The sequence below is a fragment of the Eleutherodactylus coqui genome, chromosome 5 (assembly GCF_035609145.1).
Source record: "Eleutherodactylus coqui strain aEleCoq1 chromosome 5, aEleCoq1.hap1, whole genome shotgun sequence".
NCBI lineage: Eukaryota > Metazoa > Chordata > Amphibia > Anura > Eleutherodactylidae > Eleutherodactylus > Eleutherodactylus coqui.
Window position 1 is genome coordinate 91391234 of NC_089841.1, and position 19939 is coordinate 91411172.

A 19939-nucleotide genomic window follows, 5' to 3' on the forward strand; every position below is an offset into this window, starting at 1 on the left:
CCACATTATGGACACTATTGAGCTTAGTTAGGGGCTACAACACTCAGACCCTTCACTGTTGATCAGACTCACCGCTGCACACTTGGTCGCCCCTGTGCCAGGTATTGCACCTCAGCCCCATTCAATGCCAAGCGTAGCAACTACCAAATGTATAAGATAAGTAGATGAAATCCACACATGCCACATGCAATCAAATGGCCTTATTAAGCTAGTTTAAAATGATTTCCAACATAGGACAAGTAGCCCCCGTAGCCTAATGTTGTTTATATATCCTTTTAATCTGCTTTGATTAAAGCCCGTTTTTATTTTATATGGCATGTGTGGATTTCATCTGCTGATCCCATCTGCCATCGTTTCCTGCTGATATTGGGTATTTGTGAACCGCCTCCTATTGGGGTGCAGTTTACAAGCATGGAAAGTATGTAATACGCGGAGAGCTGCTTTTGTCTTATTCTCCTTCATATATTAAATGTATGTTAGGATGTAACACTGTGGCACCGTTCATTCTTCTGATGAGAAGACGTACTCGGGGATTAACCCTTTTATCTGCCAGTGTCCCAAAACTGGACAGTGGATTCACACAGTTGCTGCCTTGCTTTGGCTTGTGTTAGCCAATAGATGGCAGCATTTTCTTCTAGGTGTAGACATGTGAGAGCAACGTGCAGCATGTGTCAGTTTATGTTGTATCACGCCCAATATAACCCAAATCAAGTATGGTTTGAACATAGCACAGGCGGATGCTTATTCAGCAGGTAAAATGCTAAATCACTCCCTAAAGCCCCCTGCACACAACCGGGTTTGAGTTGCGGAATCCACGATCATCTCTCGCGCGGACGATCTACGGCATTCCGCACCAATTCAAACCAATGGAACATCCACATGTCCGGTCATATGAGCAATTTTTCTGCTTGCGGGAAAAAAAAAATCGCAGCATGCTCCATTTTTGCGCCAATTCTGCTCGCACGGCTTCCATTGAAGTCACTAGGCGATGCTGTGGTAAAAGCAGGAGTGAAAAGAAAAACTGTGCTGCACGTGTCTGACAGTGAGCCGTGCAGACCATCTGCAGTACAGATGATGAACTGAAATGTCAGGTACACGCGGATGCCACTGCTGCCGGGGTCAGATTCCGCTGAGGGCTCCCACATGCAGAATCCGAGTCTGCTGTGTGCAGGCACCCTTAAAGGGCTTGTGCCAAGATGTAAACTTATGCCCTAGGATAAGAGACAACTTCATCATCAGTGCAGGTCTGACTGCTAGGACCCCCCCACAGCTTCTGACAAAGGGGTCATAAAGGTCGGACATGTGTACCGCCACTTTATTCATTTAAGGGGGGGCACTAAAGATTGGCAAGCACTTGTATTTAGTGTATTTAGGGAGGAGCTGCTTGAAAACTAAATTCCTGCAGTTCCTCAATATATTTAAGTAACTCAGTATTTAAACCTTATTGTATGAATGTACTTCCCAATATTAGTTCATACCATGATATAGGACTCCATTCTGCATCGGTGATCTGCCCGTTCTAACAGTAGCCCGTCCTTATCACTTGTTTATATAATCTGGGTGGAATAATTAACTTTTTATAGTCACCCAAAATATATTTGTGCAATAACGACTTCATCAGCTGAGCTGGCATGAAATAGTATTTATCTGTGTAAGTGCAGTCCATTAATATATTATGCAAACATTTATGCACTAATAAAACATAAATTTTATGGCTGAAGCATTAATATGTGAGAGCAATCACGGTACATTGTAAAATCCTTCAGGTAATCTTCAGTAACCGAGACGGGGTAATATTGTGATGAGCAACTAATCATAAAGTTTTGCCTAGCGTTTTCAAAGTCTCAAAAGTATCCATTTCCATTAAATGTCCACTTTTATATCACAATGAGACCTGGAGAAGCGTCAGTCTAAGCATCACTGCACAGGAACATTGTTTAAAAAAATGTACATTTTTATTCTGCATTTTTAGTTTGTGTTGTATTTATGTTGTATATTTGTGATCATATGAAAGAAGTCGGAAAGATTTGCGCTTTTTTTTTTCTTCTAAAAACTGCAGTTTTTGTCAATGGGCTGTGTTTGAGCTCACCCCTTACTCAAGTGGAAACTGTTTTTTTTTCCCCTAACAGTCTGTTGTATGGACCTCTAGTGATGAGAATAAATACTAGAAGATTTTTTTTTTGTTGCTAAACTTTGACAATCCCTTTTAATGGGAATGTATTATTAAGTAATGACCTGCAGATGTAGCCAAGCTTAACATGACTCTTACCATCTTAATGCGTTCTGGTAACTTTCTGTGTCAGTTTTTGTCCGTTTCAGTTCTGCATTAGATTTTGTTGTGCTAACCTAATGGAACTATAGCTTTATAATTACTTAGGATAAGATAACTTGTTGCAGAACGTTATCACAGTCATGTTAGACTTCACCTCCACAGTATTGAATATTGGATCGGATGCACTTTGGATCATCCGCGCAGAAGAAATCCACAACCCCACCTCCCAGCCTTTTCCCCACCTCGCTAATTGCTTCTAACCTTCAAATCCACAGCGGATCCACAAATGCATTTAAATGTATTTGCGGATGCACTGTGATTCTTAAGCTCCCACAGAGATGAATGGAGCCAGATCCGCACATGATCCGCGGTAAAATGGAGTATCCACAAATCAAATCTGCAGGACTTAAATGAAGGGTGGATGCCCAAGGCTTCTCTATGGGCGCCTAGAGCTGTGGATCTCCCACGCAGATTCAATAAATAAAATCTGCCAGCGAACATTGAGCCCTATTGGTCTAATAAAAAAAAATTCTCTTTCACATAGTATCAGTAAGAAAAAAATTTAGGCTGACTTTTTTTTTTTTTAAAATAATTAAGCTTGAAAAATAGTAACATTTTTATAATTTTTGTAAAAAGACATATGTGATGGATTGCTGTGAAGTGCCTGCAGGTTTTCAGGAGCTGGAAATTCCCCAGAATAGTGACTATCACTAGTATAATACATGGTACAAATATCAAGTTTGTATCACCTTTTGGGTAGATGCTACAGTAGCCCAAATTTCCTTCCGCAGAGAATGACAGATTTTGAGGCACCCGTCGAGCAAAGTTTTTTTTTCAAGCTAGTTTTGGAACCAGGAAAGTTCCTAAAGTACCATTAAACTTAGCATAAAAAGTTGTGCCGGACCTCCAATTTTTGGTTTTTTTATGATCACGCAGTTCTAAAGGTATTAACAGCAAATTAATTGCTGTGCGTGCACTTGCAGCCCCTCCCCCTCCTAAGCAGGAGGGGGTCTATCTCAGGAACCATTACCTGTAGGAACCTAAAACTTTGGGAAATTTCGTTTGATACCACGGGCGCAAATTTTGAACAAAATCTGAGATATGAAGGTGGGGAGCATAAGACCGCTTGACATTGAATGACTCTCCCCAAATCCAGATTCTTTGCTGTAAAGTTTGCCATCATGTGCTATAGAGAGACTGGGTACAAAGCTGTTGAGATGTGCTATATGATGACAATTCTGATGTAAAACCTTAATGACCGTAACAGTTATGTTCTTATCCCACCCACTTTAGAATTAACATTCGTTAGCGGCTCTCACGCTGGGGAACTGATTGTATGGGATGCATTAGACTGGTCAGTTCAAGCATTTGAAAACAATCTCTCTCGCGCCACCTCACCACAAGATGTTCCTCCCGAAAATAAACTGATTCCATTGCAAGAGGAGATATCAATCCAGTGCATTGCATCGGATGGAGAGGTGAGTAGGCTCCGACCACTGGTTTTACTTCGATTTGTACACTTTTGCTTTTCGGCTTTTTTCACATGGCCTGGTTTTGACACAGGGTTGATCACCAAGAGTGAAATCAGCATAGAGATAGACCACTTCAAATCTGCAGCATGCTCTATCCTTCCTATTTGATTAGTAAGGTTCTTTAAAGGACGTATTTGAGTAAAAGATGATACAACTGCATAAATCTAGGCAAAGTATGCTGTGGACATCTTTGATTGGAATCAGAGGTTCTGCCACTTGATCATTGAGTCGGTGCAGTGGCAATACATGTGCTATCACTATGATGCCAATGAACGGTGGGCTGCGGAAATGTCATGTTGCACCATGTGGCCAGTTTATGAGGATTCGTCTCAAAATCCTCTTTTGAAAAAACAGCCATGGTTTTACTTTCAAAAGTGTCATGGTGGCTAGTTCCTCTTACCAGAAAGCTCTGCAGGAATGTAGCCAGTAGGAAAGAAGAGACGTTGCAGGTAGATTTTTCTTTCTACTGAGGTAACTAGAATACTATTGTCCGGTCAGATATTTCTGCTACAGTTTGCCTGAGAATTACTGATCTGGACAATAATTGCTACACATAATTGAGCAAAGTGAATGTTTCTTCCAGTGGGGAAAACGTTAATATAAATAACTTGTTAGACTTACCAGGGGCGTACCGAAAGTAATGCAAAAGTGGTTATAACTTCTTTATTAACTCATGTAGATCATTCAAATTGCACATGTAGTTGGAGTGACTCTTCCGCTATATAAATTAGCTACTCAATATAATCTCCATTAAAAGCGCTACATTTGATGGTACGGCTTTGTTCCAGAAAATCAATGAGAATGACGTCATCCCAAAAACTGGTCACCATGACCTTCTGTACTAATCGCTAGCTCTTGAACTTTTTAAGCCATGGAGAAGAGATGTGCCGCTATTGCACGGACTGATTCTTCCTTTCCGTATCCTAAAGATACGCTCATGTTTCATCCCCTGTTACCAGATCGAAGCCAATGAAGACGCAATTTCCCCCGAACACTTCAAGCTGATCAAACAAGACTTCCACCCTTGGAATCCATTATTCACCAGCCAGGAAGAAAAAGATTCTGAAACACCTGTATAGAGGAAGAGTCACTTCAACTACGTGTGCAATTAGAACAATGTACATCCGTTAATAAGGAAGTTATGACCACTTCTGCATTCCTTTCAGTACGACCTGGTATTAGCAGTGTTTTGTTTTGCTACGAGGGGAAGGATTTCTCTTCTGCTACAATGACTCCCATCATGGTCCCATATATTGGTGTGTAAGGAAGCAGCGTGGGGATCACTCTTGGTACGCTATTAGTCTGATTGTGCACAGATCTGTAATATAGATGTGTAGTTTATAGATTTCTTTTCTCCTATCCAGTGTGTCTTTGTGGCTGTGTGTAGAAGTATCTATGTGTACAACCTGCAGACAAAGCGAGTGATCGCCTATCAGAAGAACGCCCATGATTCTGATATTCAGCATATGGCAACGCTTCCTAACAGGTAAGAATTTTAATATGAGAAATTTAAAAACTATGGATACTTTTGGGGTACATATGTTTTTTTTCCCCTTTAAACATGTATTTTAAGCTAAAAATCATTTCTGCAATGGGGTTTAACTAAGAATTTTACACCATTTGTCTTCTGCACCTTCTACATATCATTGTAGGTATACACTGCAATTTAAGGGCCCTTTTACACTGGGGGGGGGGGGGGGGGCAGTGATAATCACTCCTGTGTTTTCACATAGGAGTCATTATTGCCCAGTGAATGGGCCGATCGTTGTTCACACTTTATGCCTGAAGAAACTAAACAATAAGCGAATGAATGTGAAAGACTGAACGATTTGTTGTGGTCATAAATTAGCTGATAAGCACATGCAGGAGAAGAGAGCAGAGGGAAACTAAGGGTCCTTTTAGACCAGCCGATTCTTGTTTGAACAAGTGAGTGATGGCACTGCTAGCTCATTCAACGTATTTGCTTGTTTACACAAACGAGAATCATTCAGTTTTTCACATTTGCTGTATAAGTGAATGTGAAAGACTGAACTATTGCTGCTTAACCCCTTAGTAACCGGCCTATCGTGTTTTTACGTCTAGCAGCTGCTGGCTATGCATGAAGAGAGATCGCGCGGTGATCTTCCTCCATACATCGTGGCTCCAGGCTGTTTTTTACAGCAGACATCTGCCAGGAACAGCTCAGATAAGCTGCGCAGCTCATTGGAGCTTTTAACCCTTTAAATGCCACTGTCAGTTCGATGAGATCGTAGGGAGCCGTGCGGGTGTCATGGCAGCCGGGGGCCTATTGAAAAGCCCCAGGGCTCTCATGGCAGAATGCCCATCAAGCCATGCCCGAGGGGTGGCTTGATAAAATGCTATGGCATTACGTCATACTGCAGGAGCAATCAAAGCATCGCAAGTTGTTGTTCCCTCTGGGGGCTTAAAGAAAAAAAAAGGTAAAATAAGATCTATAAAGTTTTACTTTTTTAACCCCTTCATGACATGGCCTATTTTGGGCTTAAGGACGCAACAATTTTTGGCGGATTTTCTTCTCCGTTTATCAAAAGTCATAACTTTTTTATTTTTCCGTCGATGCGGCCGTATGAGGGCTTGTTTTTTGCGTGGCGAACTGTAGTTTTTATCGGTGCCACTCTTGGGTACATAGACTACATTGTAAAACTTTTTTTTTTTTTTTAATGATAGCAGGGAGAGAAAACGCATCAATTCTGCCATAGATTTTTTTTTTTTTTTTTTTTTTTACAGCGGTACTCATGCAGCATAAATGAGACATTCCATTTTTTCTGTGGACCGGTACGGTTACGATACCAAAATTCTTACATTTTTTTTAGGTTTTCCCACTTTTCTGCAATAAAACCCCTTTTCCTGGGTAATCTTTTTTTTTTTTCTAAATTACTGCATTCAAAGTCCTGTAACTTTTTTATTTTTTTATGTACGGAGCTCTATGAGGGCTTATTTTTTGCGAGACGAGCTGTGGATTTTATTGGTACCATTTTGGGGTACATACGGCTTTTTTGATCACTTTTATTGCGTTTTTAGTGAGGCAAAATGCTACAAATTAGCATTTTGCCTCAGTTTTTTAGCGTTTTTTTTTGCGTTTTTTTTCCGTGCACAGTCAAAAGCATGTGCAACTTATTGTACGCGTCGTTACGGACGCGACAATACCAAATATGTGGGGTTTTATTTTTTTTTTTACCTTTTTTTTATGCTAATCTGAGAAAAAGCATTAAAAAATGTTTTTTTAACTCTTTTTTTTACATTTTTTTAAATTCTTTTTTTAATCTTTGTGTTTTTTACACTGTTTGTGTCCCTCTGAGGGACTTTAACCACTGCCCTGATGATCGCTGTTATAAGCCATGGCAGAGCTACTGCTCTGCCATGCCTTATCGCTTGTACAGCGATTATAGGCACAGGCAATACAGGACGCCAGTGTCTGGCGTCCTGTTGCCATGGTGACAGGCCGGGCTCTCGCGATGAGATCGTGAGTTCCGTCCGGAGACACAGAGGGAGCCGCGCTCCCTCTGTGAACTCTTTCCCTGCCGCGATCTACTTAGATCGCGGCAGGGAAGGGATTAACAGCGGGGGATGCATCTCCGATGCCCCCCCGCTGTTGCAGCGGGACGCCGGCTGTGACTGACAGCCGGCTCCCGCTGCGAGAGAGCGCGGGATCTTATGTGATCCCGCGCTATCTCCAGGACGTAAGTTTACGCCCTGTTGTGGGAAGTACCAGGCTGCCAGGACGTAAACTTACGCCCTGCAGTGGGAAGGGGTTAAAGAAAACCCTTTTGTCATTCTAATAAAAAAATCTAAATAATAAAACAAAAATACATATTTGGTATTGCTGCATTCATAAAAGTACGATCTATCAAAGTAACACATTATTTACTCTGCACAATGAACGCAGTCAGGGGGAAAAAAAGTAAAGAACACCAGAAATGCGCTTTTTTTGGTCACCCTGTCTCCAAGAAAAAATGCATTAAAAACCGATCAAAAAGCCATTTGTATTCTAAAACTGTACCAACGCAAACTACAGGACGTCCCGCAAAAAATGAACCCTCGCACAACTGTCGCCGGAAAAATTAAAAACCTATTGTGTGCAGAAGAAAAAAAAAGAGTTTTAAAAAATTCAATAATTTTTCAATTAAGTAATACAGCAAAAAAAAAAACTATATAAGTTTGGTATCATAGTAATCATACTGACCCATATAATAAAGTTATCAGGTCGTTTTGCTGCAATTTGTGCGCCATAGAAACAAGACGCACCCAAAGATGGCAGAATTTCATATTATTTCCATTTCTCTCCACTTACAGTTTTTTAAAAGTTTTTCAGTACATTATATGGTACATTAAATAGCACCACTGAAAAATACAACTCGTCCCGCAAAAAACAAGCCCTCATACAACGACGTTGATGGATAAATAAAGGAGTTACAGTATTTTTAAAGGGGGGAGGAAAAAACAGAAATAGGGGGAGGGGGGAGCTTGGTCACTAAGGGATTAAACTGAATGATGAGAAAATGAGTCAACAAGGGTTTTTATTCCTGTGTGAAATTGGGGAAAAAAGCGAACGATTCTCGTTCGTTGTTCAGTTGTTGGCTCGCGTTTTTAGACTGAATGATATCGTTCACTTTCGCTAATTTGAACGATTTTTTTCTTAACTCTAATAGTTCTGTCTAAAAGCACCGTTAGCCATTTGTGCAGCCTTGGTCTGCCTGTCCACGGGCGATAGTTTATAGTGTTACCCGCGATGATAATCTGGCTGCGTGTAACGCAGTGACCGCTTTCCATAGCGTTGCTATGACAAGCGCAGCCCCCTGTCCACGAGCGGAGAATCATAGCGATTCTCCACTTGCGGGATTCAAATTGCGGCATGCCGGGATTCTTCGCGGTGAGACTATCTGTCAGATAAGCTCATCGCAAAGAGCTGACAGCTCTCCTCCCTGCTCCCCCGCATCACAGCCGTGATTACTTTACTGACAGATCTACTATTAAGATTTGAAGCACTTCTACACGGGACGACTGTATCAGTAAGTACCGTATATACTCTAGTATTAGCCGACCCGAGTATAAGCCGAGTCAGTAAGTTTTACCACAAAAAATTGGTAAAACTTATTGACTCGAGTGTAAGCCTAGCTATACTCGAGTATATACTGGGTAAAAAAGAAAAGCAATACTCACCTATCAGCCGGCATCTGTCCTCGGCGCGATGCTCTCCCCGGCGGTACGGCCAGCTGCTGCAGTCTTCTCCCCGGCTTGCTTTTGAAATCCCCGCCCTCGTCGCTGTGATTTGGATCGAGCACCGGCCAATCACAGCAATAAACCAATCACAGCAATAAACCAATCACAGCCATGCAGAATGACGTCACTGAATGGCTGTGATTGGTTTATCGAGTGCCGGCTGTGATTGGCCAGCGCTCGATCCAATCACAGCACTGACAGTGGGGATTTCAAAAGCAAGTCGGGTAGAAGACTGCAGCAGCTGTTCGCATCGCCGGGGACAGCATCGCGTCGGGTACACAGACGCCGGCTAATAGGTGAGTATTGATTTTTTTATTTTTTTTTACCTCACTCGAGTATAAGCCGAGGGGGGCCTTTTCGGCACATTTTTTTGTGCTGAAAAACTCTGCTTATACTCGAGTATATACGGTATATGGCCATTTTCAGTGATCGTTTGACTGTTGGGCGCAGAAGCGCCGAGATCTGTCTCATTAATAACTTTACACAGAAGCGAACATTGCTCAGTGAATGTAGGCGGAGGGTGGCAGGGGTCGTTCTAGCCCGCACACCTTCATTCACCGTAAACAGGCAATCGTTCATAGATGAACAACTGCCCGTTCACACAGGTCAATTGTCATTGGATTTTTATGTCTGCACAATCCGAACAAATTATCATTGGTGGTTCAGATCATGCAGGCATTACACTGAACATTACCATGAAGATTCCTGCAGTCCAGCGAGAATCTGAACAAGGAGCTTTTTGTGTGAAATAAAGCTCCTTAGATGTCTGCCTCTATAAACAGCAATATGTAGAAGCTGCGGAGGACAAACAGGGAAAAATTCTAATTTAAACCTTATTGCAAAACAAGTGTCACTCTCAAATACATACTAATTTAAGATATTCCAATTTTGACAATAGTCAGTGAAAGTCAATTTTGTTTATTTTAGTTGCTGCACTTGGGTTAACATTAAGTGTCTTTGTGGATATGGCTTAGCATACGCTGTTTCCCTGAAAATAAGACCTACCCTAAAAATAAACCGTAGCATGATTTTTGAGGATGCAGCATGATTTTCAGGATTTTTGAGGATGCTTCAACTATAAGCCCCAGTTACATGTAATAAAAAAGTCAATTTAAATAGTGTCCAGACAGCTATACATTGAAAAATGTTTAATCTTTTAATAAAATTTAATATAAGACCCTGTCTTATTTTGGGGGAAACAGGGGTAGTATAATGAATGATAACCTATTTAAGGAGTATGTTGGGCTTTTATTCATTAACATTGCATTTACCATTGACCTCAGGCATTGTAAATGTATTTTATATCCTCCAGACAGTTGGTGTCTTGTTCCGAAGATGGCAGTGTTCGCATTTGGGAATTGAGATCGAAACCACAATTTCAGGCTGAGTCTGTTCCAGCAGGTAATATATACACCGCATATAGATAATGTCAGTAACATATTCTGCATCTAACTGAAGGGGAAGATATAATCATTGAGTAGCAAAAGTATATAGATCGATATACTCAGATATCTCCATCCGTCCTATAGAAATGAGCGGAGAGGCAGCCGAGCATGACTGCTGCTCCATTCACATTGGATGTTTGGGATCTGTGGTGGTCACAGCAGATAGCCGATAAAGGGGTTTTCTCATCAAAGACATTTAATGACAATTTTTTCAATTCTCCAATATGCATTCTAGATCAATTCCTAGGTGGATTCTACACAGATTCTTTTTTTTTTCTGCAGTGTGGGTGACATTTGCTAAAATTTTATCCACTTTGTTGCAACTATGAATCATGCAGATTCCCAGTGTACCTGCCCCATGTGACCATAGCCAACCTGTGTGTCCATCACATGACCAGGACAGACTTTTGATACTGAAAGTATATTTGAAAATTGCAGAGTGATTGAGGCTGTGTATGAATCAATTACATTTAGGCCCTGGTCATTTAGGGCACAGCTATAGTTACCGTGTTACATTCCAGTATACTAAAGTATCTGACTTGCATGTAAGGTAAGTGCGTTGCACATAGCATGCATTAGAACGATGTTAGGATTCCTATGACTATTAGTTTTGTCATTTCAACTAGAATTCCTTTTCAAAGTCTGTAACAGCTAGTTGGTAAAACACATGTCACCTGTGGCGCCTCCCATAGACAAATTACTTTCTTTTAATGTCTTCCTTGTATTAGGTTTCTTTAGTATGTGGGGATTTGGAAAATCCGGGAAACAGTCTAATCACGCAGTGAAGAGGGCTGTAGATACTGGGATTGTAGCCTCCCTGGAGCTGATTGGTGATCTGATTGGGCATTCTTCTTCTGTACAGGTAAATCTAGATGTTGCAGAAAGTAACCATATATGAAATGTTAGGCTTAGTGGAAAAAAAGCTAAGACACACAGCGTTATCAGCATTTTGATTTCCATCTGTGCCATCTGTAAGGGCAGTAAAATCCTTATTGACTTCAGTGGGAGTTACTTACCTAGTAACATAGTATGTTAGGTTGAAGGGAGACAACGTCCATCTAGTTCAGCCTTTTTTTCTTCCTCCCTTGTTGATCCAGAGAAAGGCAAAAAAAACCCAATAAGGCAGAAGCCAAATTACGCCATTTTGGGGGGAAAAATTCCTTCCCGACTCCATAATGGCAGTCCCAATAATCCCTGGATCAACGTTTAAAAGTTCCTACCTGACTCCAAGATCCGGATGAACAACCCCGCTGGTTATTCAATGTCTATATCCTGCAATATCACAGCGCTCTAAAAAGCCACCTAGTCCCCTCTTAAACTCCTCTATGGATTTTGCCATCCTCACGTCCTCAGCAGAGAGTTCCACAGTCTTAGTGCTCTTACAGTAAAGAACCCCTTTCTATGTTGGTGATAAAACCTTCTTTCCTCTAGACGTAGAGGATGCCCTCTTGTTACCATCACAGCCCTGGGTATAAACAGACCGTGGGAGAGATCCTTGTATCGTCACCTAATTTATTTATACATAGTTATTTGGTCACCCCTTAACCAGGCTGAATAATCCCAATTTTGATAGCTTATCTGGGTATTTGAGTCCTCCCATTGTTTTATCTCTTGTTCATTACAAGCACAGCGATACCAAATGTCATTTTTTTACATATTAAAGATGGACAGTGGGGTTTTGACATTTTTATTTTTTTTCTTACTATTTTTTTTATGCTATTACTTTTTATTTTTGCCCCACTAGGGGACTTAATTCTCAGCATATTTTATCATTCTTCTAATACACTACTATACATCAGTATAGTAGTGCATTAGAAAGTCTATGAAGGCCACTGTAGCAACCCATCGGGACCCCTGCAATCACATTGTGGGGCTCCGGTGGGTGAGAAAGGGAGCCCCCCTCCTTCTGTCAGCCTTGTACATGCCGCAATTGCACGGACCATGGTGTATAAAGGGTTAAACACTGGGGATCCGAGGTTTCTTCACTCCCTGGTGTTAGAGCAAGTGCCCCGCTGTCATCTGACCTCTGAGCACCTGCTCTCCCTAGCACGGTAGACCTGTGTCAGGCTTCTTATGCAGCACCCTCAAAAGACAGCACTACAGAATAAAGCCCCTTAACGTCCTCCGTCCAAAGACAAGCGGGCGGTCGTTACGGGGTTATAAAAAATAAATAAAAATGTTTCAAGTTTTATGTCTGTTTTTAGCTCTGAATTCTATCAGGGGGACTTATTAAAGGCTTTACACCAGTTTTCTCCTGTACAAAGTTGCAGAGTATGGTAATTGTCATAAATTTATAGTGCAAATCTACACCCGCTGATAGCCGGCCTGGATTTTGATTTCTGGCTTACAGACCGTTAGATATTTATTACAAGGTGTGCACCTTTGCATTTTGTGCATTTTACACACATCATATACTTTACAGCTTTTAGTCTGGTTTCTGATGCCGGTCTTGGTACATCTTCCTCTTTGTGTTTTTTGTCCTCCGCTTGAATTTGGCCTTCTCTATGGCTGGATATAAATGTCCAACAAATTGACGTGTCTTTCCTGTGGTCAGATGTGACAGCTTTTTAGAATTCCTGCTTGTCTTTTCTACAGATGTTTCTATATTTTCAAGATCACGGACTGGTGACGTGTTCTGCCGATCAGCTGATTATCCTCTGGAAGGAAGGGAAGCGAGAATCCAGACTGCGTAGCCTGATGCTATTCCAAAAACTAGAACAGAACCTGCAGGCAAAGTTCTCTTTACAGTAACCATGTAAATATGGGGAATCGCCTCGCCTGCTGTGGATCAGAGAGATAAGCTTGGTTTTGTTTTCAGAGTTAATTTATTTTTGACAAGAAATCCTTCACATCCAAAGATGATCCCACCAATGAGGGATGGGCAGCTGTCGTAATCCGTTACTCTGCATTACATGTGCTTTTTGGGAATTCTGCTCTGAAGATTCACCGTTAAATGTGAAAAAGCGTTGTCCCATAAAATGAAGGATAGGGGATAAGCATCCGATTGGTGACTGTACGACTACTAGGACCCCCCCACCAGTCACAAGATCGGCGGTCCTGAAGGTCCACAAATGAATGTAGCTCAGTTCATTTCAGTGGGGCTGCAAGAGATATCTGAGCTCAATTACTCAGCCATCTCCGGCATTCCCATTAATATGAATGGTGTGGTAATGCACATTTGTGCCAACCCCCTAGCCTTTTTTCTTTTTAATCCTGTTCGGCCTAAGTTTTAATCTCATGGTACAACCCCTTTAAGCATCAAAAATCAGTTTTTTGTTTATTTTTTTTACTTGATAGTGTAGTATTACAAGATAAACTGTATATTTTACTCTCCCTTAAAAATGAAAGAATTGACAGAATTCAAACTGATAGAAATCTTAAAGTGATTGTCTTCAGGATAGGTCATCAGTAGTTGATTGGTAGGATTCCGCCATTTGGGATCTCAGCTGATTGACTAGTCCACCAAGGGTGTGGACTGTATTAGAAGCAAATGGCACTGTCCATATTGCAATGGCCTGGGTCGGTACTGCAGGCATTCAGTTCTATGAAGCTGTGCCTTTATTACCAAACTGGGCCTCCGCAGTGTTGACTGCGTTATCTGCTTCCAATGCTGGATACATTGACAGCAAGCTGGGCAATCATTTGATTAAAAAAATACAACTGGCATAGAGTTGCATATAAGGAAAATGAATACTTGCCTACTCCAGCGGCTCTCCATCCAGCAGTGCAGCCCTGGTTCCCATGATTCGGAACCCAGAAGAAGCAGGCATGCAATAACATGGCCACAAGTACAGACTGTGGCGGCCATGGAAGAATCACTACTGAAGCTGAGGAATAGAATATGGGGTCATCTCAGTGCCTGTGTTTAGCTCCCCTCCTGTATGCTGTTAAACTAATGTTTAACTAAAGTGGTCCTTCAAGCTGTGGAGATTAGCTCCAGGGCATTGGAGGTAGCCAAAGAAAGAGGGGGTTTGAGGATGATATAATCTCCACCTCATCCCTGGTTCTTGCATTGCACCCTTGTTCCTCTGTGTGATCTGCCGGTTGGCTGGGTCCTTGCTTGCATGGCACATGCGCTTTGCAAACTTTTAACAAAGAAAAAATCACAGACAGGGTTTTTCTTCGCCAGACACTGCACACCGGAAAAAAACACCTGTTTTTTTGCTGTTGACTGTCTGTGAATTTATGGACAGTTGGCAACCCTGCCCCCACCTAACACCAAAAAGCATGGATGGTGCACCATCTAGTGCTCAGATATGAAAATTACAATATTAGTACAATAAAAAAAGTTTGGTACAGTGTTAGCCAGTAGAGCAAAATGTGATTGTTCCCAGCAAGAGAAACCACGTAATCTTGTAGATATGATACCTTTTAGTGGCTAACAAAAATACATGATGCTAATGCGAGCTTTCGGATTTACTCCAAGTCCTTCATCAAAGCCTAATGAAATGGATCTGAAGAGGCATGCATATTTATACACACATACTTATGACAAAGTCACTGATAAGGTAGTGAAGGTTTTATGGTCCCTGAATTAGTGAATATTATCACAGAAATACAAACATCTTTAAAAAGTCACTGATAAGGTAGTGAAGGTTTTATGGTCCCTGAATTAGTGTTAGGTGGTCACCAGGCCAGCAGTGTTATCTGTGCTATAGATTTCTCATGCTACCCAGTTATGCATAAATCCTCGTGAATAATTTAACGCTCTATTAAAAGTGTCAAAAGTTGTTATGAATTTATATTCCCAAATTCTTCTATGGCTTTGTGACTTGAAATTGCCTTTCAGTATCATAACTTTCATATCTTCTATGTTGTGTCCATGACTAGCGAAATTCTCGGCCACAGGTAATTCTGTCTTTCTCTGTTTAATCGTGTGGCGATGAGATCTCATCCTCGCTTTAAGTTTTTCTTCTGTTTCTTGAAGTCAATGGAAGCCGTCCGACCCACGGCCCTTCCGCAATTGACGTTGCGGAAAGGTCACAGATTCCGGGTCATCATTAGTCGCTGCTACCAGGGCCGGACTCCACTGCGGGATTCCGCATGCGAAATCCGACCCGCCTGTGTGCATGCTGCCTAAGTGTAAATACAAAAAATGATTATAATTTTGGGCTACAAATTGTAACTTTCGTGGGACTGCTTTAACCTTTTTAAGTGTGTTACAAAGAGGAAATTGTTTACATGTACAGTATGTTCTACTGAGAAACCTTTATTCTATGTGTGCCAGTAGTTTTCTTTGGTTCATTAATTGTGTAAAATTTTGTAAAATTGATTTCAGTTTTCTAGCTTTGGTTTCTGGCATAAGCTTCACAATATGGGGGTTCGGTTTCAGATGCCATTACACTTATTGTACTGATACATGTAACGCTGAATTAAATCCTTTTTATATAAACTGTTGTCGTCCTGGTGTTATTTGTATTACATAATCTAACGTGCTTTACAGTGCAATATCCAATAAACTGTTGTTAGGGAAAGCAATAAAGTTTTGCTTAGAAAAGTATGTCTTTGGGTATCCAAATTAGTTGTTTATATTCAGGCTTGAAGTAAACTTGAAAACCACACACAAGCTGATGTGATTGGAAGTTATCTGTTTATTCCAGTAACACTCAGAGATAGATACAGATATATATGTGTGTATGTATATATGTATAGTAATATGTGTGTGTGTGTGTGTGTGTGTGTATATATATGTATAATATATATATGTATATGTATATGTATATGTGTGTGTGTGTGTGTGTGTGTGTTTGTGTGTATATAATATATAATATATATATATATATATATATATAATATGAGAGAGTTATAGGTATACAATTAATATCTATCTATCTCTGGGTGTTGCTGGATTAAACAGATAAATTCCAATCACATCAGCTTGTGTGTGGTTTGCAAATTTATATATAATACAGAAGACATTTGCTCTGGGGCTGGGACATGCCTCACTTGTAATAATTATAATTCATTTATTATCACTGGTTCGTAAAACTAAACCGTGTCATTAATCTGTTAGTCGCCAGGCAGACTTCTCTCAAGCGGAGTGGCACCATGCATGATAGACTTCTTTAAAAAAGGGTACAGAAACCTATTACAATGAGATTTTTAGGAACAAATGAGAATAGGCTGCTCTGACCCCGGGCCAATGAGTCTACTTCCACTATTTGGTATGTAATGTTGTAAGCCATCAAGGTACTTTTTTATTCTTTAGTGCACCTCTGCAATTCTTGTTAAAGGAAAATGACAATAATATGACAGAGGCAGAAACATACAAGATGGAAAGTGGATACAAAATAGAGTCAGATTTACTGCCCTAACAGTCCTCCCTTTTGCGACCACTTCATCATACCACATAGCCTCCACACTTACAACAACATGATTTCCTTTGTCATCCCAAAAACTTGAGTTAACCACTAGGGAACGTGTTGCCTTACTAACCAGGAAGACGGATGTTCCTAAGAACCGTCCAATGTCCCCTGGTTACATCCAGTTAGGTTGAAACAACACATACCCTCAAATGTATCACTACTATGATCAAATGCCATCAATTGTAGCTCTGTTCTGTAGAGCAGCTATTAGAGTACCTCATACATCCAACAGTAATAATTGAAGAGCCAATGAGGTAGGGATAAGGACTCCTGCCATATCACATGCTATACCATTTATTACCCTGCCACTAATTATTGACAATCCCCAGACCCCCACTAGTGATGTTCCCAGAGCTATTACTTCATTATTTTTCAGCAGTGTGGGAGGTCCCTCACGGGTTTCATCTAGTTGACAGGATTTCCTTTTTGCTATAAATTGTAGTCAAGTGTTTGATGCACGAGAATATCTAAGTGTGTGTGTGTGTGTGTATATATAATAATCTAATCATACTAACCTATACAACTGTTGGACAAAAGAAAATGACAGAAGCAGAAACATGGAAGATGGATACAAAATGGAGTCCTGTTTACTGCCCTAACATCGTACATTGCAGTGTTCTATAGATTCTGTTAGCAGATTCTTAGGAGTGTTGGGATATTTCATTATTTTTTCAAATCTAATAAAGTGTAATTTATACTATCACAACCTCTCTAGAAAGCCTCCAAGGCTCAATATCCGCTTACCCTGGAGATTTCCTATGTTGTACAGTGGTGGCGTATCGCTAGGGTATATGATCACCTTATATTCGGTGAGACCTCAACCAGTCCTGAAAATGTAGGGACTGTAGCACTGCTGATGATCCCCTTCTAAACATTTCCTGCACAGCAACGCCCTGGCCACCTGGCTGTAATGGGCAGGAACTACAGCACTACTAATACGGACAGCATACAACACCATTGATTTGTATTGGTGTATTCAGATGAATTTTTGCTTTTTGCATATTTATGGGTTCACATAAGTATGATTATGGGATCACATAAACACTCGACAAACACGAAGTTGCATGCGCATTCACTGCATTTTTTTACAAATGCGATGTGTGATGTGTGATTCGAGGCTTTCCATTGAAATCAATAGGAAACACTTCTGATCCTCTATTGCGCCTAAAACTGGCGCAAGAGAATCAACATTTCACAAATGTAATGCATGTCATTTTTGCCTGAAAATCGCCTTGCATCCGTGGGTAAAACGCAGGCTGCGTGTGTAGGGCAGCTGCAGCCTTAGGGAATGCACCCATATAATGGAAATGCTGAATTCTGCATCAAAGACCTTGTAAAAATCCATCCACTAATTTCAGCCTGCGCTCCTCTCACCGCCCAATGCTACATGCTGCTGCATCCACAGCACAGCGCCACTGCCAGCCTCCATGTCATGTCACTTCCGCATCACATGACCGGCGGCGCTCGGTAGCAGTTGCCAATGTGCTTCGGTTTAGATACTGCAGCGCAAAGTATTGGGTACTGAGAGGAGTGCAGGCTGCAATCAATTCTGGATTTTGATGGGGCTTTTGCTGTGAAAAATCTGCAGCATTTCTTCTACGTGTGAACGTGTTTATCTGCTGTGTGATGAGATGAAAATGAAGCCATACGTGCGGGGAAAGCAATCGCATCTGATGTAAGAAAGCTCACTGCAGACATTTCAACCTGTTGGTGAATCGGTGTGAGGCTTGTTTCATACAGGCGATAAAATCGTGCGATGCGAGAGTGAGTGAAAACGCAGAATTATGAAACCAATGATTTTCAATGGTTTCCTTCACATTTGTGATGTTTTTGCTCATGCGTTATTGCGTGAAAAAAGAAAAATCACGGCATGTCCTAATTTTCTGCATTTTGCAATTTTATTTATTTAATTGCCTATGTTTCCCTATGGAGCCTCCGTTTTAGTGCGAACTTGCTATTTTCGTGCAATGTATTTTTAACATTGGAAAGTCCTATTAACTTTTTGCTAAAAAAATCGCAGCAAAATAGCGCAAGAAAATCGCAAGTGGTAGCAATGTTTTTGCGAGAAAAAGCAGCGGTGACCGTCAAAAATCGCAGGGAAAAAGACGCGATTTACTCATGGCGATATCACGATTACCCATGTGAAACTAGCCTGATAGACTCAATCGTTCCCCTTTTCTCATAGAAAAGGTAATAGCGGCATTCAGTGTAGATGTACTGATGGTTAGAACTATAGGGTGTGTTCATAGCAACAAGCTCAGTGTATGTGTACATAACATACATCCATGGATTATTCTTATAGATGGACACATTAGGTCTACGTGACTCGGTGTCAGGACGTTGGTATTCTGATACAGGCGAGTGTAGTCTGGAGGAGGCTCCACATGTGCTGTCACGTACCAGTCGTACCCGCAGCAAGTCTGAACATGGCCAGTATTATCTACGCTGGTATGTCAATGTCTTTCATTCTTCATTTCTGTAAATACAAAGACCTTTGGATTGCTACATGAGACTGTAGTAAACTTCCCTGTAACAGAACACTATAGGATATTACAATGCGCTCTGTATTACACAATTCAGACATAATGGACAAATTTATAAACTTAGTTGACTTTTCTAACTGAACCAAATAATTGCGGAGACCATATCCGATAAAAGTAATTGTGTCTGGGTGTTATTCATTTCACTGCTTCCTAGATTATGTGACCATTATGGATGACCAGTAGAGATAAGCGAGTGTACTTGGAAAAGCACTACTCGCTCGAGTAATTGGCTTTATCCGAGTATCGCTGTGCTCGGGTCTGAAGATTCGGGTGCCGCTGCAGCTGACAGGTGAGTCGCAGCGGGGAGCAGGGGAGAGCGGGCGGGAGAGAGGGAGAGAAAGATCTTACCTCCGTTCCTCCCCGCTCTCCCCTGCAGCTCCCCACTCCGTGCCGGCACCCGAATCTTCAGGGACGAGCAGAGCGATACTCGGATAAAGCAAATTACTCGAGCGAGTAGTGCTTTTCCGAGTACGCTCGCTCATCCCTAATGAGCAGACTCCTTTCACATAATCATAGTATTCACAATTCAGCAGTAATACTGTAG

General features: G+C 41.2%; 1 protein-coding gene across 2 annotated transcripts in view; it reads left to right on the top strand.

The window, feature by feature from the left end:
* The window catches only part of WDR41 (WD repeat domain 41), a 51901-nt gene extending 36022 nt beyond the window's left edge, over positions 1–15879 (top strand). The window contains exons 9-14 of one of the 2 annotated variants that reach the window (XR_010792808.1): positions 3566–3750; positions 5169–5290; positions 10355–10443; positions 11216–11349; positions 13083–14995; positions 15074–15879. Coding sequence is in view for 1 of the 2 variants with exons in the window: in XM_066602848.1 (XP_066458945.1) it covers positions 3566–3750; positions 5169–5290; positions 10355–10443; positions 11216–11349; positions 13083–13238 (686 nt within the window). In the remaining variant the exon portion in view is untranslated. Of the gene's footprint in view, positions 1–3565; positions 3751–5168; positions 5291–10354; positions 10444–11215; positions 11350–13082 lie in introns of both variants that reach the window. The other variant, XM_066602848.1, reaches the window with a different exon arrangement.
* Positions 15880–19939: the final 4060 nt, after the last annotated feature.